Source organism: Vipera ursinii (assembly GCF_947247035.1).
Source record: "Vipera ursinii genome assembly, chromosome: 5".
NCBI lineage: Eukaryota > Metazoa > Chordata > Lepidosauria > Squamata > Viperidae > Vipera > Vipera ursinii.
In genome coordinates, this window is record NC_139518.1 from 47988233 (window position 1) to 48012114 (window position 23882).

The window sequence follows — 23882 nt, forward strand, 5'->3', positions numbered from 1 at the left end:
GCTGAGATTTATGAAGTTTATTGGGCTTGCATAATTTCTTCAGAGGGCGTGGAATTTCTGGGCCTGACTGAATCAAAAACTAGGGTGAATTTTTGTTGTTATTCATTTCTTTTCCTATAGTCCACACTGAGTTTCTAGTAAGTTGCGGTAAAAAATAATTGAGTTGATTTTTTTAAAACAGTATTTACTCTTGTTCTCATGTATGCATCCATACCTTTGTGCCAAATGTTGGCTTGAAGTAAACATTCGGGCTGTGAATGCTTTGAAATTATTAGCAAAAAGGGCATCAGATCCTGCATGATCAGACGGACCTTACTTCTCTCAAAGTTAGGAAATCAACCCCATCTTTCTTTTTGATTTTTCATGAATGTGAAGAAGAAATGCTATGCTATTTTAAGAAATCAATTCCCTAAAGATGTGACTTTAAAGCAGCCCCAGTTGTTGGGCTGTTTAATGAATAGCTCAGAGGTGGTATGCTTTTATGTGCTTGGAAACATGTTCTCAAAATCATTTTCAAAGTGTGCTCAGTCTAGTAAACATAGCCTTAGGCCTAATGTGAAAGCTCTCCACAATCTTCAACTTAGACTTCTAACAAGCGAAATCTGCATGAGGATAAAAAGCCTGCTGTGTGAGACCTAACTGGAAACAAGAAGAGAGAAAGAAAAAGGGGCTTTTGCCCCAGTTCTTGTTCTCTTGCACTCTGCCATTCATTGAATTTCAGCTTCTGCTATCCTCAGTTTGCATATCCAGCATGCTAGTTCATAATGGATGGCACAGACAGACAGGCATTGTGCAAAGATGAGGAAATACTTTAACTCTTTTTGCTTTACTGAAAGTGGATTATTTTGCAAACTAGTGTGCATATTATACAGAATGTACAGGACCTATTCATTGGTCTATTTTCATGAAAGTGTGTTAAATATCAATATATTGCTTTCAGTGGTATCTAAACATCCTGTTAGATCTGGCAGGAAAAGCATGTTCCAGAACGCAACTGCTAAGGAGTGTTGGCTGGTAGAGACCAGGAACAGAGCCTCATCTGTCATGGTGCCTGCCCTCTGAAACATTACTCCTCTGAAGATTAGATTGGCCCATGCTTCTTGGTCTTCCCTTTGACTTTGAAGACTTGGCTCTGCGCTCGAACCTGGGAGCCCAGGTTCATAATGGAGACCACAGCTCTTGCTATATCAAAGGTGATGGATGGTTTGAAATATTTTCCCTACTGTATGTTTTTATAAAATGTTTTTATTCTTTTAAATATTGTTAGCTGCCCAGAGTCATGTACATAAGATGAGCAGCCATATTAAATGAATGAATGAATGAACAGACGAATGAATAACACAATTAATATGCTTACCAAGTAATTATTTACATCAGATTGAAAATGCTTGATTGAAGGTGAACATCCAGGAAAACAAAACAAGCACAAAACAAAATCTCTTGATCAAATGTTGCTGTTCTCTTTTAACTAGACAGAGAAGCTTTCTAATACTTGGCATGGCAGATCTTGAAAATAAGGACAAATTTCTGCATTAACACATTGTACATATCCATTTAATTCTGTTAATCAAGACACGCTGAAGAAATTTAAGTTTCAAGTTTCAAGTTTTATTTAATTTGTATACCGCCCTTCTCCTTGGTAGGGACTCAGGGCGGTTCACAGGGCATATATAAAAAACGATACAAAAATTAAAAAAGATTAAACCAATGCCCAGTTAAAAACAGTAATACAATTCTAAAACAACAATTTAAAACCCATAATCCCCCTGAGGATTTCCAGAAGTAGCAACACAGAAAATTTTTGTTTCAGTGTAGGATAGGCAGGAACAATAGAATTTCATTCCTCATTCCATTTTTCTACACATTGTTGTCATAAATTTTCAGTGTCTTTGTCCCATCTCCTATTGATTTCTCTTAACTGGAGTAAGGAATGTGTTTTACATACACAACACCCCTTACCCCCCAGTTGTTGTTATTTATCTACAAAATCCTTTAAATATTTTGGTGGCCTATGGATTCTAGAAGGGTATCTATTGCTCTGGCTGCTAGGGACCCCTCTTTCTGATTGTTTGCTTGGCTGATTGTCTCTGTTGGACCTGGGCTCTTGGTTACCAGACTCTGATGTTTCCCTGTTGCTGTTTTGTGTATTTGTTTGTGTTTGAAGATCAGCGGTCACTGGCCTACTTCGCAGGGGTACTTCCCAGTCAATTTGACTAAATTGTTGTTGTTGGTTACCAGGGAATGAGTTATTTTGCCTTTCTTCTACCACACTCTCTGGCATGTTGTTATCACTGAACCTGGATGTATTGTTCCCCCCTAAAATACTTTGATCCCCATCTACTGGCAAGCATCCAGTAGTTCTCTTCCTCAGCTGATCTATGTGTCTTTTGCTGATCCTATTCCCTTCCCCCTCAATAGTGTACGACAGGGGACCTAATATTTCAGTAACCACCCCTGGGATCCATTTGTCCCCTTGAGCATAGTTCCTGGCCCAGATTAAATTCCCCACTTTAAATGTTCTATTTGGAATGTCCAGTTCAGCACTTGGTAGAAGTCTGTCAGGGTGTAACCTGTCCAATTTGGTGGTCAGTCTCCTTCCCCACCTCATTTCAGCTGGACTTTTGCCGGTAGCAGTACATGGGGTCCTATGTTGGGTCAGCAAGAATTCGGCCAGTCTTTGATGCCAGTCGCCCCAAATGATTCTTTTTAAGGCGTCTTTCGTGGTCCTCACATTTCGTTCAGCCAAGCCGTTGGTGGATGGGTGGAAGGGTGCTGATGTCTTGTGTTTAATCGAGTTGGCCTTGAGGAAATCCTGGAATTCAACAGAGGTGAATTGTGGCCCATTATCTGACACAATTACATCCGGTAACCCATGAGTGGCAAAGAGGCCCCTTAATACCTGTATTGTTCTCCCTGATGTCAATGAACTGACTGGTACTACCTCTAGCCATCTAGAGAAGCTGTCTACCACTACCAGAAATGTTAACCCTTGGAAAGGTCCAGCAAAGTCAATATGAATCCTGGACCAAGGATTTCTAGCTAACTCCCACTTATGCGTACGAATGTGTTGGTGTTCTGGCCTAGAACGTTGGCACAAATGGCAATTGGCAACACATTCTTCAATGTCGTTGTCCAGTCCTGGCCACCACAAGTGACTCCTAGCCAACGCCTTCATACGAACTATTCCTGGGTGTCCTTCATGTAATTCTAATAAAATAGCTGGTCTGTGGATTCCAGGAATAACCACACGGTTTCCCCACAGTAAGCATCCCAAATGAACTGACAGTTCATCTTTCCTTCTAAAATAGGGAATGTACTTGGCATCCGGGATGGCGTTAGGCCACCCACTCAGGACCCAGGCCATTATTCTCTTTAAAGTATGGTCATTATTTGTTGCCACAGCTATATCTTTAGCGGTTAGAGGCCAGTCAGGAATGTCCTGTAGGGACATTATTTGTCCCACAGGGGCAGGGTCTTCCTCAGTGATGTTTAATGGCAGTCTGCTAAGGGCGTCAGCACGTCCCATGTCCTTGCCCGGTCTGTATTGGAGAGAAAATGAGTATGCAGAGAGGAAAATGGACCACCTCAGCATTCTGGGTGACATGATTTGGGGAGTCTGTTTATCTGTGGTAAACAGTCCCAACAGGGGTTTGTGGTCAGTCAGTATGGTAAAGTTCCTACCATAAAGGTAGTCATGGAACTTTTTTACTCCTGCCACAATTGCTAATGCTTCCCTGTCTATCTGAGCATAATTCCGCTCTGCCTTGGTTAGTGTCCTGGAATAATATGCGATTGGTCTTTGTATTCCTTGGTTGTCTAAGTGGCTGATCACAGCCCCTACACCATAAGGTGAAGCATCGCACGCTAAGTAAATTGGTTTATTTTCTATAAAGTGGGTTACGGTTGATTGGCTGGAAAGAATGTCCTTTAAAGTTTGGAAACTAACTCTATGCTTGTTCAGCCACTGCCAAGGAGCCTTTTTATCTAAGAGTCTGTGGAGGGGTTCTGCAATGGCAGCCTTGTGTGGCACAAACGTATGGTAGAAGTTTACTAAGCCAAGGAAGGCTTGTAGTTCAGCCTTGTTCCTTGGTTCAGGAGCCCATTTAATTGCTTTAATTTTGTCAGGGGTAGGATGGATTCCATTTTTGTCAATCCTGAACCCCAAAAAATCAGTGGACTTAACCCCAATGCAACATTTTTCCTTTTTTAGTTTCAATCCAGCCCTCCTAAATCTGCCCAATACCTGTTCCAGCCGCTCTACTAACATTTCCTCATTTTTTCCAGCTATCAAGACATCATCAAAGTAAGGGCATACACCAGGTATGCCCTTTAAGGTCCTTTCCATCACTTCTTGAAAGATGCCTGGAGCTGCTGCAATACCAAATTGCAGTCTGTGGACTCGGAACGCCCCCTTGTGGGTAACAATCGTCTGTGCTTCTGCAGCCTCTTCAGAAACAGTCAATTGTAAGTACGCATGCGCCAAGTCTAGCTTGGCAAACATGGCGCCGTCCTGGATCGTGGCGAGGACCTGCTTCACCGTCGGGACCGGGTAAGCATGTTTTTTCATTCCAATGTTCAGGGTGGCCTTGTAGTCAGCGCAGATTCTCACATCCCCATTGGGTTTGAGGGGTGTGACAATCGGCGTTTCCCACAAACCACCCTCAACAGGTTCTAATACTCCTTGGCCTACAAGCCTGTCGAGCTCGGCCTCGATTTTTTCCTTCAGGGCGAACGGTACCCTTCGGGCCTTAAGCCTGATTGGTTTTACTGAGGGGTCTAGATTAAATTTAATTGGGGGCCCTTTGTATTTACCAAGAGATCCATCGAATACGTCTGCAAATTCATTGCAGACTGATTCGAGGGTCTTATTTTTAATTACTGAATTTATTCCCCCGATCCAAATGCCCAGGGCAGGGAACCAGTTAAGGCCAATTAGACTAGTCCTATGTCCCTCAGTAACTATTAAATCTAAAACCCCCTTAAATCCCTTAAATTTAACACTAAGGCTAATCTTCCCTTTTATTTTTATTGGGCTTTTTTGAAAGTCAGTTAATTGAATTTTTGTTGAACTAAGTGGAATTTTTCTTCCACTTATTTGTTCAATCCTCTCAAGGGTTTCACTGGAAATTATTGACACTGAAGCCCCTGAGTCTATTTCCATTCTGCAAGGAACCCCTTGCAGATGGACTATGATTTTTAATTTTCCTTCTGGAAAATTGCTATTTTTCCCATTTCTCCTGCGGTTGACACGCGCCACCTCCCCTAGATTTGGAATTTTATCCCAGGGTTTAGGGGTCTCTTTGCCACTAACGTAAGGGGTTACCTTACCTTCGGGCCACACATCGACTTCGTGAAGGCGGTTGTCGCGAGCACGGCTCCTACAGATGGCCTGGATGTGGCCGGTCTTTCCACACGCCCTGCACTTTGCGGTACGGAATCGGCAAGAGGCGCGGGGATGGTTGCCTCCGCAGCTGCCACACCGGTTCTGGTTGTCGTTGTCGCGTGGTCTGGTTGCGGTGTCCCTCCATGGTCGTTGTGCCCGTCGCTTGTCTTTGCGGAGTTGCGGTTTGTTGACGGCGGTTAGGTTCAGGCCCTTCACTTCTGGGTGGTCTTGGCACCAATTTCCCAAATCGCCTGGAGACTTCAGCAATATCTTCTTCCCACTGCTGGTCCACCTCCCCGCAGTCCACATAGCCCTCTTGGTTGATCTCGGACGACGCTGCCATGCTACTGCGGGGGGGGGTCGCGATACCCGGTTGATTCGTACGTTAAAAGTTCATCGATCACTTCCTGCAGATCGCCGGTGGGTTTGGCGATTATTCTGTTTTGTAGCTGCTCGTCACGCAAGCCCAGTACTACTCGGTCCCGAATTCTTATTTCTAAATTGTCGTATTTACAACGTACTGCGGCTTCCCTGACGGCAGCGACAAATTTTTGTATGGATTCTCCCGGTCTCTGGTTTCTTTTCTCAAAGATGCGTCGCCAGAATAGTTCGGATCCCCTAGGTGTAAAGTGGACCTTTAGTTTGGCTAGGAGGTCGGCATAAGGCACGCTTGAGACCGGTTGTGGTTGACACAGTCCGACAGCGATTCGATAGACCGGTGTGCCGCAAATCGTCAATAATGCTGCCGCCTTTTTCCGGTCGTCTGTGATTCCGTTCACTAGCAGGAACCCTTCGACTTGTCCGATGTATTCTTCCCAATCCTCTGGGAAGTTTGGGTCGAATTCCTTCAATGACCCAATTTGCGCCATTCGGAGAATTTTTCTTATTCTGCCGCGGCCGCTCGGTTGACTGTGACACGTTTCCGAATTTGCCGCCTTTGCGTGACAATTCCGCCAATTCTCTGGTCTTCTGTCTATCCCACCTTCGTCGCCAATTGTTTGGTTCTGATAGACGAGGACTCAGAGTGGTTTAACAATGAACGAGTTTATTGAATACACAAAGTCAACTGTCAACTGTCAAATGTTGCAACCTTTTATAGTGGAACTGTTTGAACTGTAACCAATCATCGGAGTCTATTTTCCCGCTTCTTGTTTATTGCAACCAATGATTGCACCTGAATCTCCCGCTCAAAACCCAGCTATATTGCAATCTGCTATTTTCCTTGTTAGCAACTATTTACATACACAACAGAATGGATCTGGACTTACAACATGGGGGGGAATTCTGGGGAAACAGTAAACGACATTAAGTGAATTCCTCCTTCCTGTCCTTCTATTTTTCCCCCCATGTTACACTTTCCTCCTGGACAATTTGCAGCAGGATATGGTTGTTGGGCAGGGATGGAAATCAGAGCTACTCCTTCATCTCTAATAATTTTCCTCTTAAATTGCAAAAATAATTTAGTATTGCATTCTTCCGCCATGTGTTTTAACCTTCCATGTACATGTTGGGTACATTGTCCCCATTCACCAAAGTGTATCCTTCCTGGTGCAGAACAGAGGATAGATCAGTTGGCACCTTATTTTCTATCCCTATTCTGCTGTTATTAAATACTTAAAATGGTTAAAGCTGGAATACTAAAGGTCACCTACCCACAGTACTGTATCCAATGGCACTGAAAAGTCCTGAGCAGCTGTGCATAGTTACACAACAACACTTTTGGCTCAGGATTGACACAAATTTTGTGACGTTTCAAACTTCTGGCCTTGAATAACAATATCTGAAGCATCTTCCTCTCCATTTTTCCTAGAATTGGGTTGAAGGACACAGGCTTTGGCAGAAGAAGTAAGAATTTCTCCACGTAGGAGCGGATGTATCAGGAGATTCAATCTGATTGTGGCAGCCTAAAATAAATCTATTTTATAGGAGTAATCTTGGAAGAACAATCTGTCATGAGAGTTTAAATTACTGCCCCTCTGCCCATTTTATAACAAGGACACTCCTCCCTATGAAATGGTTCCTTCATTAGATTTTACCTTGATTACAAACAAAGCAAGGATCATTAAGCAAATTAATAGGGTTGCTGTATCTCCTAATTATTCTTGCATATGACATAAAATAGATAAGAATTGTGATAGAATCTGTTCAGTACCTATGCAGTAGATAAAGCTGTAAATCAATCTATCTTCCTTCCTTCCTTCCTTCCTTCCTTCCTTCCTTCCTTCCTTCCTTCCTTCCTTCCTTCCTTCCTTTTTAAAAGCTTGTTGGAGAGTAGTCTGATTGTTTATCATACTATGTCACATTCATACCTTATAATTCCAGTTAGTTAAGGATCATGATGTTCTCCTGTTTTCTATTTTTTTTCTCAGGGGAAATGATAGATTGAAGTAACTGATAAAAAAAGTTCTAGGCAGAAAGCAAATATGCAAAAATAAGTCCTAGATTTATTTCTCCTGTAGAACAGCCCTAACCAACTGGAGCCACCAAAACACTAAACGTTATAATATTTAGTTCCTGTAATGATGTAACATGAATGTGTAGCCTAGGATCTATTAGCACAACATTACTACATTGGGGAATTTGAGTGTTCAACACATCCAGAGGGCAACACCTAAAAACGCCTAACTAGATAATAATAAAAGTTATTCACAGTGTTCTCCATGAAATGCAACCTATGCCTTTCAGATAAGAATGGATGGAATTTTCATCCATTGGTATTAAGAAACAAGTTATGAAAATCAGTTATTCAGCTAGCCTTTTTAGATAATTAAGTTCAGGACATAAAACTTCTTTTGCTATTCTTTTGCAAGGTTATACATCAAGCAATAATACCTGGACGGTATCTCTTTACTCTCCTACCATCGGGTAGGAGATATAGGAGTATAGCCAGCATACCAACAGGATGAAAAACAGCTTTTATCCGTGGGCTGTTAGGCTTTTGAATGGGATATAATCTCTGTGAACTTATGCAGAATTGACTTGGGAGGCCGGTGTGTGGTGTAGTTGGTTCACATGGTGTGGTAGGATGGAGGGTTTGTTGTCACTGTGTGTTGGGGGGAGGGAGCACGGGGGGGGAAGGCTCAGCTAATCTCAATGTACACATGTACTTTGACAATAAAGGTTTATTATTATTATTATTATTATTATTATTATTATTATTATTATTATTATTATTATTATTATTATTATTATTATTCAAAAATTGAAAATTATTTCTCATAAACTAAAACTAGTAGGCATTCAATTGCATAAAACATAACCAGTTAAATACATTTGGTTTAACACAGGGAAAACCAAGCAAAAAATTAAAATGAAAAAGACAATGAGGAAAATATTATGTATGTATAAACAGCTCAATTTTAAAAACAGGGCTAATACCTTGACCACAGAGAGCAATATTGATCAATCTTTCCATTACATTGATGAAAAACCACTTTGTAAGCAAAAAGCAAACACACACCATCAATCTAAGATTGTAAATCTGGGTACCCCTATCTTTCCATCACAAAAGTAATTTCTTTTGCTAGCTCCATGTTTAAAAAACCCATTATTCTTCATATAACAATTAATTTGAAAATTTCCTATATTATTCAAAATGACATTCACATCTTTAAACCATGTTATTCTTCACCAAACCTTATTAATTAACAGATAGATAGATAGATAGATAGATAGATAGATAGATGATAGATATTAAATTAATATTTGTGGGGCAATAAAATATTCCTAAGTCCCCCTTCTAACCCTTTACACTTTCAAAGATTATAAAATTGACAAGAATTTAATTCTCTGAAGTCTTTAATAAACATAGGGAAAAACTTTTGTTTAAATAATCTTATTTTATAATCAAAAGATAGTATTCTGTAATCCACTGTTTGTTAATATGAGGTATTCCAACTCTTTACATCAAAGTTTTTCCAAATAATTAATGTGTACCTTAATAACACTCTTTAATTGATTGTAAAAAATCACTAAATTTGGAACCATCTCAAACAAATATTAAAGATTATAGCTAATTTAGACATACAGAAATTTTGATTTTTAAAAAATTGGATAGTTTAAATTTAATCTTATTTACATATTTAAAAAGTTTTCTTCGCCAATGGCTGCTGCAACTAAATGAATTACTGTGATACTGCACAATTCTACAATATTATAAACAATTAACTTATACTGAGTCAGATTCTGGAGCTTTTATCTTAAAGCAATAGAAAGAATAATATATAAATGATAAATATATAATTAATTTAGCAGTTGTGCAATTTATCTTACAGCTGCTTTCCTATTTGATTTTGCAAAAAATAAAACAACATATGTATATTAAAAGCTGTTGATTTCTAATTTGAATTGCTTGTTTCATTTCCTCTTATAAAGACTAGGATTGTGAGCATGAACCAGCAATCACTAAAAGCTGCATCTTTAACTTTCCTTTCTCTTTTTATTTATCTGTACTGTTTCTAGTACTTTTTCTATTTTCCTTTTTCTATTTTTTCTTTATATACTTTTTCTTGTTGATCTTTTAAGTATGATAAATCTTTCAGTTAAAATTATGTCTATCTGTATCTCTATTCATATTTATATGCAAACCAGCAGTGCTCAAGCCAGAGAGAACTCTTGGGCAGGTATCACATAGAGTAGGAAAACAGATAAAACAAAAATGTAATAGTCCTGATATTTATAATGTAACTGACATTGCGCAATTCCCAGAGGGCTTAAGGACTTTCCTCTGGCACAAGAAAGGTTGAGTCATCTGGAATTATTTATATTCACAGCAAGCTGAAATGTAAATACACCTGTTCTCAGCTACTTACAGAAATCTGATTTCTATGAAGAATATCAACAGTTTGGATTGGATAATTCTAAGTACCAGTAGTCCTTGACTTATGACCACAATTGAGCCCAAAAGTTTGCTTGTTAAGTGATTGTTAAGCAAGTTTGCCCGATTTTACGACCTTCCTTGCCACAGCTGTTAGGTGAATCATTGCAGTTGATAACTTAATAGCATGGTTGCTAGGTGAATCTGGCTTCTCCATTGATTTTACTTGTCAAAAGGTTGCAAAAGGTGATCACATGACCTTGGGACACAGCAATGGTCATAAGTACGAACCAGTTGCCAAGCATCTGTATTTTGATCACATAATCATGGGGATACCATAAAAGTTGTAAGTGTGAAAAATGAACATGTTATTTTTTTCAGTGCTGTCGTAACTTTGAATGGTCACTAAATGAACTGTTGTAAGTCAAGGACTATCTGTATTGAGATAAAGTCCATCCCTTTTTAGAGTGTCTAACATTTATCTAAATATTTTTTTTAAATTTGGGAAGGTATGTCACTATGCAGTTAATTGAAAACATACATTGTGACAATATACTGTAGTGTGAAGTTCAGACATATAGATGCAATAATAGTGTAGTTTTCTCCCCAAAAAACACTTTATATAAATGTTAACATACTTTCCAACTCCCTTATAATGTATTTCAGAGAATGGAATCAGATCCACTCAAGAATGTTTGTGATTTGACAGATCTATTTACAATTGAAAGCCTCCTAAGATAATAAGACTCTCCTAACAACTGGGTGTTTCAATTTGGTAACCCTAAGTACTAGAGAGTTGTTGTTGTTGTTAGTTGCGAAGTTGTGTCCGACCCATCGCGACCCTATGGACAACGTTCCTCCAGGCCTTCCTGTCCTCTACCATCTTCTGGAGTCCATCTGAGCTCACGCCTACTGCTTCAATGACTCCATCCAGCCACCTCATTCTCTGTCGTCCCCTTCTTCTATTGCCCTCAATCTTTCCCAGCATTAGGCTCTTCTCCAGTGAGTCCTTCCTTCTCATTAGGTGACCAAAGTATTTGAGTTTTAGCTTCAGGATCTGGCCTTCTAAAGAGCAGTCAGGGTTGATCTCCTCTAGGACTGACCAGTTTGATCGCCTTGCAGTCCAAGGAACTCGCAGGAGTCTTCTCCAGCACCATAGTTCAAAGGCTTCAATTCTTTGGCGCTCAGCCTTTCTTATGGTCCAGCTTTCACTGCCATACATTGCAACTGGGAAGACCATAGCCTTGACTATACACACTTTTGTTGACAGGGTGATGTCTCTGCTTTTTAGTGTGCTGTCTAGATTTGTCATGGCTTTCCTCCGGAGGAGCAAGCGTCTTTTAATTTCTTGGCTACAGTCCCTATCTGCGGTGATCTTGGAGCCCAGGAAAATAAAATCTGTCACTACCTCCATTTCTTCCCCATCTATTTGCCAGGAATTGAGAGGGCCAGATGCCATGATCTTGGTTTTCTTAATGTTTAGTTTCAACCCAAGTTTTGCACTCTCCTTCACCCACAACAAGAGGCTCTTTAGTTCTTCTTCACTTTCTGCCATTAGAGTGGTATCATCTGCATATCTTAGGTTGTTGATGTTTCTTCCAGCAATCTTAATTCCAACTTTTGATTCATCTAGCCCTGCCTAGACAGTATTTCTGCATAAATCTGGAGCCTTTACTTCCTTTAGTGTGCAATTGCAAAAAGCAATCTTTGGGCATTTACAAATGTCTCAAATAGTCACTAGACCTAATTTTATATCTATCTACCTTTGGGTACAGATATGTCTCACTTTGGCACCAAACATTATTATTCCCTCCTACTTCTGATGAGCACAGCGGTGTCAAAATATATTTAGGAGAACAAACACGTGGGCAGGCCACAGAATCTCAGTTTCTGATTTAATTCAACTGGGTAAAACCCGACCCTAAGAAAAGGGGAAACAAACGGGTTAGCAGGGAAATCTTTTAGGGACGTGCCCAGGACCACTCCTGTTCCTCATTCCTACTACAGAAAACGTGCGCCGCTAGGCACTTGGTTAACCTGCCGGTTCGGGACTCGTGCATATGGCACCATTTCGGTTTCCACGCGTAAAATATTCGCTTTTTGCTCAAGAAGGCTGCGCACACATTGCACTCACACCGCGGATCCTCTTCTCCGATCCCTCCTCCTGCAGCAGAACCCCGCGCCCCCCCCCCAATTCTCCCAGCCTACTGTCCGTATTTCCCCCTCGGGTCGACATTTTATCTCGCAGCGGGAGGCCAAATAGGTGCGCGTGCGCCCGCCCTTTTCCTCAGCGTCCACCTCTGGAGCGGGAGGCGGGGCGGCGTTTTCCCGGCGGTTTTCGCTCCCCAAACCGCTGGAAGGTTTGGCGCCTCCGCACCACGCTCGCTGCCGGATGTAGGTATGGCAAGGCGACGGCCAGAGGTACCTGTTGGCCAGGTACAGTGGAGAGAGAGAGAAAAAAAAAAGAGGAGGGCTCGTGCCTCGAAACGCCTCTCCGCCCCGCCTCCCGCTCCAGAGGTAGCACATCTGGTTGCCCACGTGACTCGTCCGGTCCCTGAAATGCCCAGTCTGAGGCGGCAGCTATCACCATAACAACCAGATTGGAGAGGGGCGCCGCAGGCCCCCAGATAAGGCAGAAATGCCGGGGAGCGTGGTGGTGGTGGTGGTGGTGGGGGAGAAGAAAGCTGGTGGAAGGATTAGGAGACGCCAAGTTTCAGCAGCGGCTGAGGGCTAAGCGAAGGCGGGGCCCGATGACATCTCTGCTCTTGCTTTGCCTGGGCAAGGTAAACTCGACGGAGTGAGAGCCAGTGGGAAGGGAGAGGTGGTGGTGGGGGGGGGTTGGGGAAAGAAGGAACGCCGAAAGAGAAGCGGGACTCGGAGCGAGGGTTTGACAGGAGAATCCGTCTGAATTCCCCCACCAGGGAAACAGAGCATAGCACCGCAGGAGGCTTGTTAGGCTATTAGCCCAGCCGGGAGAGCGCTTCTGCCCGTTCGTTTCTCATGCCAGCCAAGGCGATGGGGACTTAGCTCAAGGAAAAGCACCATTTGCCAGGAAGGAAAGACAAAGAGGATCTTAAGCCGAAGGGATAACGAGAGGAGGAGGAGGAGGAGGAGGAGGAGGAGGAGGAGGAGGAGGAGGAAGGTCCGGAGAGGGGAGGGGAGAGACCAGCCCCTTGCTTCCCTCCAATGATCCCCTTCCTTGAACCCAGAGCAGCAGAACAAACCTACTGAGGCAGAGCCTTCCAGTTCTTGTCATCCCCTTAGCCGCTAGCTGCCTTTGATGCCATGGGGAACAGTTTCTCCAGTATCCCAGCAATGCCTAGGGGCAACCCCAACCGCTTCCACAGGGTCCATCATCAACATCTCAAAGGTAAGAAGAGCTTATATTGTCTAGAACTTACTGTGTAGCATGAAATGCTGAGCGAAGCCTTTGAAAGTTTGGGCATTGTAAGAGTCCTCAATCAAAGCTTATATATGATTAAATATCAGTCTCTAAACACGCCCCCCCCATTCTGTATTGTATCCCAGGATGGTTAAAATCACCTGAAATCCTTCTTCAATAAGAATCTTTTTTTTTTTGTTTGCTTTCTCTTGTAAACCGCCCTGAGTCCTACGGGAAAAGGGCGGTATATAAATCTAATAAAATCTAAAATCTAAATCTAAAATCTCTTTTTCTCTTTTTCCCCCTCTTGTGATGGGGAATCTTGGTTCCTCTGTGCAATCCTGTATCTGGGTGCTTGGAAGTCAGTGTTCTTCCTTGGAAATAAATCTCATTGGACTTTACTCCTGAGTTATTGCAGGGAGATGGGTTTATACTGATATCTCTCCTGACTCTTTCTTCAGTTATGAATTGGGTAAATAACACATGACAGCAAAAAGGAAGGAGGAATAAAATGTCTTAAGGAACTAGATGATATACTTCTGAATGAGTGCTGCAGCTGCTGTTGTCTTGGTAACCCCCAGAAATGTGTCAGCTTTTTGAGTGGGAGGATCCATTTTATGAATAACAGATTTTATGTGCATCAATGATAATATCCTGATTGTTGTAGTTCAGATTTGATTAATATTACAATCCTTTCTAGTTGCTGTTATGTTTAAAAATCTTCAGCTGGCACTATTGACATAATTCACAGTAGATTTGTTTGTGAATCTAAATTTAATCCCGTTTAAATGCCTAGCATATGAATCACCTGAGCTTCTTTTGGTATACTAGACTCTTAAGCATTGCACAAAATTATCTTGCTGGGTCACAAAACATGTAGTCAGAGTATACTTATTCCATAAATTGTTTGGGACTAAACTGACCTCAGTTACACAAAATTAATTGATTTCTCAATCATGGGCACTGTCTTATTTTAGAAAGTATTTCCATCTATTTATCTATTTACTTATTTTGTTGAACAATCTAGAATAGCAGATATACATTTCATGCATATTACACTAATTCAGTTTTAAAATAAGGTGGCCAGGGCTGGCTGTTAAAAATGATGATAAAAAAAGAACCCTCTGCATCCTAGGTTTTCCACTGTTTTGCACTTTTGTTGCTTCATTTGTTCACAACATAAGTGATTAGGTATAGGACAATGAAGTACAGATTGTCAATGAAAAATGTTTGAAACCAAATTGTCTATTGTTATGAAGCTCCTATGTAGTTTCAAGAGTATTAATAGCTTTTCTCTAGTTCTGCACATGATGGTCAGGAAGACAATTCCAACATGGACTGAGTCAGAGAGAAATCAGGGTAAGCAATTGCTCTGTTTAAAATTAGATATGTAAAAAAGGAGGCAGACAGAATTTTTCCCAGAACCTCATCGTTCTCTATCAGTGCTGCAGTAGTTAGGATTCTGTTGTAAACTGTCAAGAAAGATGTATCATTAGAACAAGCTTCTCAATTGGAAATTATACTGGGAGAAACTTAAATTATAGAATCCATAAGCTGGCTCCACATGCCTTCATAATTATTATTAGCTTTTGCTTATGGATCAGAAATGCAGCTTGGAATAACCTAACTTGAATTGCTTTCATATGACATGCTAGATTTTTGGATGCATTTCGTATCTCTTCCTGATCCCCAGTTAAACTGGGTTTTGTTGCTGGGCTGCCACTACTTCTGGCAAACAAACAAAATGGTTCTTGTATAGTTTAAATGCTACAGGAGTGAAACCACTAAAATAAAGTGTTAACTAAGCTTTCTTTTGCCTCGTATTTTAAAAACAAACCTGCCAAGTGACTGCCTGGGACAATGTCCTTTTTCCATTTTTTTTCTAAAAAGAAGATTGCCTTAGGTCCTACGTTTATGTGCCGAATAAACAAGTTTGATTGCATCTGACAGATTCCTGTAAAATGCTTTGGAGGCATAGCAGCACAAAATTATGAGTGTGACACTATTTTGTTACACTTGTGTAACTGAAGATGTATTTTATTTCAGTTGGTTTTCCTAACAATGTTTCAGATTGATAGGGATGCAGAAGTCCTCATAACTTTAGCAATGTCTGGTTGTCTTTAAAATAAGGTCTTTTGCTTATGTTTGCAAACCTTATTCTCTAATCCAGATAGTGATACTAATGCTAAAATTCAGAATCGACAAAAATTATATATAGTGGAGAAGAGTTGTAGGCTTTCTCTCTCTTAAAGTCTATCTTGCGCCCATTTGCTGTCTATGAAATGTGTTGGGACATTTTGGAATATATACTCCTAACCCATGTGGAAGAGTACAGTCTTTGCAACTGTACAAATAGACACAATATCATTTTTCCAGGTACATCTTACTTTTTCTGTTATCCAAAATGTTTTAAAGAAGGCTACCTATATCCACATCTATAAGTTCAGGTAAATTTGGTGAACATCAGTTTTTTCCATCAAAACTTTTAAAAAAGCATAAAATACAAAAAAAGGAAAAAACACACATTAAAAATAAAAAAGGGGTAAAGAAAGGCAGGGGTGAGGAACCCAAACTTTGACTACAACCAAAGAACTAACAACACAGAAGATAACAGAAGATTGCATTCTCTAATTTTTCATTTTCTTGTAGTAACATTTCTATCTTTTTATCATTCTCATCTGTTTTTTCTTCAATTTTGTGTATTTTCTGTTGATTTTTTATTATCATTTGATTCTGAGCTTCAAATTTTCCCTTTATATGCAAAATTTCTTCATTTAGTTTCTCCAGTTTACTTTGTGTCTTTCTGTGATTTTCCTGCATTTCCAGGTGGTTTTTTTCCCCAATGTCTCTTGATTTTTCGATTGGTGGCCCCCAGGGGGAGAGCGTTCTCTGTGGGCGCGCCAGACCTATGGAACCACTTGCCGGTTGAGCTCCGGACGGCCCCCGACCTTCGCTCCTTCCGGCGTGATCTAAAAACGCATCTATTTGAGCAGTCTGACCTGGTCTGATGTGGTTAGGGTTGGGGTTTTAAATACATCTTAATTATTGTTTTAACCTTGGGCATTTATTTAATCGCTTTTAACTTTTGTATCTTGTTTTTGTATTTATTGCCCTTTACACCGCCCTGAGTCCTTCGCGAGAAGGGCGGTATAAAAATATAAAAAATATAAAATATAAATATAATATAATATATTTTTTAACATAAGGTCTTGAAGAAATTTTAATGAAATCTGTGTTTCACTTTGAGCAGTGCTTATCTTTTCACGTTGCAACATTGCTTCAATAGATCCCCGTGTTGTAGGACTGGATTGTCCTACTGAGGGTGCAGAAGAGGTTTTCTTCATAAGCCTAGTAATATTTGATGAAGTCATTTTACGGCTTACAATCTAAAGCCAAAAGAACCTCTGTTTAGATTTAGCCAAATTCAATAAAAGTAGCTTTGAATCTCAATCTCACAGCAAGGCACTCTTATCATTTGCAGGTGTCCTTTGTCAAGGTTACTTCAGTCAACAACAATTTTTCCAATTCTCACCATATATCAGAAATTTTGTTCTTCTTTCACCACTAGATGTCTTCCTTGGCTTATTTATCAATGTCCGGTATTTTTAACAAAGAGTCTTTCCCCTTCTTTATAATTACCGGTACTCGCCGCTTTTAACTTTAATCCTTCTGGGGGGTCTTTACTTTTCAGCCCTTTCCCATCAGGGGCACAACATTTATAATCCTCAAGGAGAAGGAAAGAGAAATTCTTGTTCACCCAGCTTCAGCACGCAGTTGAAATTCAGCTGATTTATAGTCCTTTTTCTTCCTGCTGGAGACAACTATGGTTGCTAGATCTTGGCAGCCTTTTCCTTCATTTTTCCAGAGGGTCCTACAGTTCGCTCCGATTGGGTGACCCCTGACCTGAGCTCCTGAAGTATCCCTCCTCCTTCATTGCCCTTCCAGGGCAACTTTCTGACATGTTAAGGCACACTAGATGAAGAAAAACCAAGCTGGAAAACTGAGCACCGGCTTTTGCCAGTTGTCCTGACGGCTGCCAAACAGGAAGTGCCTAACACTGAAAATGGAAAAGACTTTCTATATAAATCAGAAGAAATTTGAGAAAGAAGAAGAACAGATTGAATGGAAGATCATGGCAATCATGGGGAACCAGAATAATAGGGAGACAACTATATGAATACAAATGGGCTAGTCCTTCCAAAAAAATGGCAGTTAAATGGTCTCCTTTATTTCAAATAACATATATAATAATAGAGGGAGATCTATTTGACGATCTAAAAGCAATGATATGGAAGCCTAGTTGGCAAAGGAAGAAAGCCAGAATAAGGCTGAAGAAAATTGGGGTTTTGATTTATTAGAGGGGATTTCACATTATTAATTAGAGGGTTAAAGGGAGAAGTTGAGATAAGGGGAATTCTGGTTATTAGATTTAAAATATTTGGAAATTAGTTGAAAATAAGGATTTTATCTGTTTAATATTTAAAAATTAGACCTAAAAGAAAAAATAATAATTATTATGAATATGTTTGATTTATTGTAATATATATATAATGGTTTTGATTTATTAAAGAGGATATTGTATTATTAAGTAGATGATTTAATATGGTGGGAAATAGCTAACTTTTACGAAATAGAACAAGATTATATTCAAATAGATAATATGTGTATTTTGGATATTAGATTCTGTTATGAATTGAGATAAGGGAAATCTTGGTTACCTAAAGCCTGAAAATTGGAATATTGATGGGAAACTAAAAATAGGGAAAAAGTTTATAACAGGATATGGATTGTTTATGGAGATTGAATGTAAAAAATAATTAAGATACATATAAGCTAAAATTTATTGATAAATGTAATAATGATGTTTTTACTGAGTTGATATAAGAACTCTATTAGCTTAAATACGAGACGGTAAATGTTAAGGGAAAAAGAGAGGAAATATTTGATGTTGTAACTTGAGATTTGTACTAAAGATTTTGTTATCAAACTATTGATTAACCCAGCCACCACGTTGCTTTTTAAATACTTAAATATAAAATTGGAAAATTAATAAAATATTATTAAAAAGAAAATTTGCAAACTTTATAAGTAACCGCACCTCTGATTTTTCAGAATACACCTTATTTAAATTGTAAGGTGCTTATTCATTTTAACTGAAGTGGCATAATAGAAGTTTTGTCAACAAATAACTAAATACAAAACTAAAAGTAATTTTCATTTTAAGATGTGTAGTTTTAATTGAGGCATATAAGAGTTTTTCCCCTCTAAATTTCATTCTTAAGGGAGGCAGGTTAAAAAGCAGAAGTGCACTACCAAGTATATAGAAGATGAAAAGATGATCGTGCTTTTTAGGATTTGGGGGTTATTTCAAAAGGCTGGAACTTCTCTTCTATATACTTGGTAGTGCACTTCTGCTTTTTAACCTGCCTCCCTTGAGGTACCTGACAATTTAGAGGATGAAATAGATCATTCTGTGGATGATATATAAAATGAACTAACAATAAATGACAGAATATTTTCAGAAAGGTGGACTATAGCTATCAAAATCTGAACCACCTTAGGCTATGATTGTAAGTTATACAATGAGTTAAGATATAAATAAATGCTAGAGCAGCTTTTCTTAATCTGAGAGGGTCCAGATACTTTGGATCTCAACTCTGATCATACCTAGGCAATACTCATGTTGATGAGAATTAACAGTGATCCAAGACATCTGAAAAGAACTCAGGCAAGATAATACTGGAATGCTTCAGACATTAATATGTTCAGGCATGGCCAACCAGCAGAGGAAGAAGAAGAGGCAAATGTGTGTCAGGAAATCATTCTTTCTTCAAATCCATATCCTGTTATAAATGTATTGTTATCTGTTAGGATCCCAAGTAGATGTAAATTCTTTATGAAGAAAATGATAGTTGGTTCACCTTTAGAATGAAGTGGCTATTTTGAAAGAATGAGATTGTTAAATATTATCCATGCAAACACACACATACACAAACACAAGCATATACACAGAAGCACACTATACAATGTACATGTATTTTCAAACTCATTCTGTCAAGACATATTGCACATAATTTCTAAATCTTAAATTCTTAATTGATTAGAAATGTCTTGTCACATGATGCAGGGTTCAGATTCCAGATCAGGAATAGAAAGCCATATCCAAAACTTTACAGGGAGTTTTCTGGGTAACTGTGGACCAGTCTCTTTCTAACAATCCAATTTATTTCATCTGGTTGTAAAAATAAAACTACAAGGCTCTCACCTAATGCTCTTAATATGTAATTTTGAGGAGAGTAAGGATAGAAATAGACTTATAAATAAAAATCAAAGTTGCTCTTCAATCTCATTAAATAAATATATTTTAGAAAGAAGTAATAGCTTATAGAAATAAATTTGAGGGAGATGAATTATTTTTGTAAAATTGGCTAAGTTTGAAATCCACAGAGGTGTTTTCTGGTACAACCTGGATTTATATGTGTTCTATTTTCCCAATATAGCACATCTCATAAAATTATATATCAATATATATATATATATATATATATATATATATATATATATATATATATATATATATATATATATATATATATAATAAACAATATACAATGTACAACAGATAAACAACATACAGTTAAAATATCTGTGTTAAAAATTAAGAAACCAATACTTAACTACTAAAGAGGTATGACACAGCCCAACTCCACTAATTTCTGCTCTTCGAGAAACTGAAGAGAAATATTGTGTATCTTTGAATGTGAAGATAATCTCAGATTTTTACACTAGCAACAGAGTTCTGACGATTAGTATTCCTGATATGATGGACTTCAAGAATATTTCCTTTAATGCTTAATAATTTCTCTTCTTGCCACTGGCAAGGACAGTCTTAGTGAACACATATTCTGTCAGAGTACTGTCACTGACTACAGTAGCCTCCTACTTTTCATCTTCATTATTTCCGCTACCATGCTTTTATCTCCAGCACATCCATTGTGATAGAAGGCGAACAAAAAAGCACATCATGCATCTTTCTCTCTGGGACAGTAATTATCTTTCCAATTACTTGGCGATTCTTGTAAATCTCTTTTTTACTATATTAAATGTATGATCAATAACAGCTTGGAGGAAGTAGATATGGCACTGCATACTTGCATTTCCTCTTTCTCCTTCAATGTAAATGAAGGATATAGAAGCAAGCATGGAGTCAAAGCAGTTGTCACTTTCCCCCTTTGCTTTGTGCCTGAGAAGGGAGAATAAAAAAACACTGTGGAGGAAGAACCTCAAGAGCTCCAGCCCTCATTCTTAGTTGACATTGTAATGGGGATGGGTGGGTTGGAGGTTGAATACACAGTGCTCAAGAGTGTCCCTCTTGAAGACTTCTAGAAGTCATTCTGACGGTATTTCTGTTGGATAGAGTCTGAATGAAGACTGAATGTGGAGAATGCTACTGCTTAACAGTAGAGCATCTTTTATGCAAACAGAAGAGAGCAGAAGATACCAAATCCAAGTCCACTCCTTGATACCTCAGGGATATATATTTTACTCAGGAAACATAATTTACTGGACAATTTCTCATAGAATAAATTTCAAAGCAGAAAATATTGTACATGTTAATGAACAATTCAAGAAAATGAGTGAAAGAAAACACATTTCTCATAATTTGGAACATTTGTCACATTAAAAATGAATTTTAGCCCATGGGGAAAATTGCATATTATACATAAAATTATACAATGCGTATAGATGTGAAGGTGTGATAATATATTCCTTGGACTGGGTTTATTTAGCTTTTAGTACCATTTGAGCATAGAAGAAAATGTGTCACTTTTTCCAATTAGATTGTAATCTTGTAGATGTGAGACAGGTTGGAGAATAGAAATTCAGCTCATCTCAGTGCATACTTTTAGTTGAAAGGGTCTCAGTGCTTCTTTCTCTGGTAATATGAAAGATGAAAACAATATGATAAAGTGCAGATAAACCTAAATGAAAACAATGGCATTAAACAGATTAATTGAAGAATTAATGTCTCACTGGAATCACTCTAAAATTGTGGATCATTATTTCAGTGTTTGGGAAGTCACAAGAATTACTATTCTTCCACTTTATTTAAAGCTTATTATTTGCATGAATTTGCCTTTTGGATATAAAGTAATAGTTTAGCTAAATCTATTGTGTTGTACCAAACCAGAATCTGGCATTTGATATTGTATGCATATGATTGATTTGTCATATGTACAAATTGCAAATTTGTTCTCCATACTGTATTTTCCATGAGAGCAGACCGCCGAAACTGTGGTGGAAATAGCCCTTACATGCATATGTGATCATAATATAACACACTAACATTCTTTTTCCTTTCTCACAGCCCAGAATCTTTGCTTTTATTTAAGAATTCTAAGCATTGAATAAACATGATTCAACAGGATAAAAAGAAGTTCAGTGCTTTATTGTTAGATATGGCAAAATGTGCAAATGCCCTGCCTTTATGCTGGTTCTAATCAGGTGGGTTAAAAAAAAGATACTTAAAAGTTAGCACTGTATTGTTCCATACCTGGTCTAAATAATACTTGTGAATAGAATTACCTGTACCAATACCACCTAGATTTATCCCATATGGGTTTCCTTCAAATATAGGTGGGACAATTGCTGATAGTGAGATCCCAGGAGCTCTTCCACCTGACCTTGTAACAATGTGCTATGAATATTTTCTTTCTCGTCCCATTACTGTCCTATTACTGTGGAGTCTCAAGCACAGCTTTATTTCTGTTCTTTGTTTACAGTGAAACAAAACCATTCTTCTACCACATCTTTTGCCAAGAATCAAGAAAAAAAAACAAGAATATAAGGTTTCATTTCACAATGGGATTGAAGATAAAAATTGCAGAATTTTTGTTGTAGTTTTTATATTTTTCCAGATTACAAATTGGGCGAATTTGTTTTTCATTTCAAAACACAAAATGTTGGGACAGGATGATCATTTTCTCCCCTTTTCTCAAAAATTGGTGCTGATCAGAAGCAGAGTAATTTTTCTCCATCTGTTCCTTCAAGCCCCATAAAGGCAAGAAAGGGAACATTCACTTACCTAATGCTGCATTGTGTTTTCATATGTGTTTGGAAGTAGTAAAATGATGACCTTGGTGGAGAAGTGGGATAATGCCTCCTTACGTAACACCAGCTGCCTGCAATTACTGCAGGTTCGCATCCCACCAGGCTCAAGGTTGACTCAGCCTTCCATCCTTCTGAGGTAGGTAAAATGAGGACCCAGATTGTTGGGGGCAATAAGCTGACTTTGTAATAATGCCGCTGGGGTGTGTGTGAAAGTCCTAATAAGCAGGCATATACATAGAATGAAGGCTATTGCTAAGCACATTGGTTTGTGCTTAAATTGTAAGCCGCCCTGAGTCTTTGGAGAAGGGCGGGATATAAATGGGATTAAAAAAATTACAGTAGTATTTTTTAGTGTCACTGCACACCCAGGAAGACTAACAGAAGCCAGGAAAATGTTCAGTGAACAGAATTCTGTTCACTGAATTCTCAATGGGTGGACAGAGACAGCCACCCCCAATCTAACAGAAGGGAAACTACTCCGATTGCTCAGAGAAGAGGAGGTGTTACTTACCAGAAAGAGTAAGGTTGCCTTGTATTTTATATAATAGTTGAGCTACCCTGTTTTCCATTATGGCTGTTTCCATGGTTAGAGTACAGCAACTACTAATTATAGGAGTATGAACATGTGAGATATAATTTTCATTCATTTAGCTCCCACCTGCCTTCTGCCACTTTGCTAGATTTCACCTCTAGTATTTTATTTCAACCCTTGGGTTGTAGCTTTGTTTTCTATTTATTTAACTGATTTGTACAGTTAACATCTTATTCCCCATAAGAAAAAAAAACTCACCTTAGGATAGTCTGACAGAGCACACAGACACATTCACACTCCATCTCATGTTTGTATGTTTCACATCTGTCTGGTATGTTCTGTTTGGATTCTAAGGTCTCCAGCAAATAAGGCCTTCTATTTCACAGGGCTGTAATTATTGCCCTTTTATTTATTTTATTCCTCAGTTCCTTTCCCCCCCCTCACTTCTTCCTTAAAACCTCAGTAGCTGGTACTGGTTGATCAGGCTAAAGGTTACTGAGTAAGAGATTGATGGTGTTATTAAAATAATCCAGCATAGGACAGGCAGCATCTGTAAGTCAATATCTGAGTGACAAAATTAAAAGATTAGAGAGAATTCTTTTCCCCAGAAACTAAGATAAGAATCTTAGCAGTTTATTACCTGTATATTTATTTATTT

At 38.8% G+C, this 23882-nt stretch overlaps 1 protein-coding gene across 1 annotated transcript in view; it reads left to right on the top strand.

Annotated features, from left to right (window-relative positions):
* Window positions 1–13484: 13484 nt before the first annotated feature.
* The window catches only part of NEURL1 (neuralized E3 ubiquitin protein ligase 1), a gene marked incomplete at both ends in the record, with an annotated part of 129262 nt that continues 118864 nt past the window's right edge, over window positions 13485–23882 (top strand). The window contains one exon of the mRNA XM_083363760.1: window positions 13485–13569. Coding sequence (XP_083219886.1) covers window positions 13485–13569 — 85 coding nt within the window. The remainder of the gene's footprint in view (window positions 13570–23882) is intronic.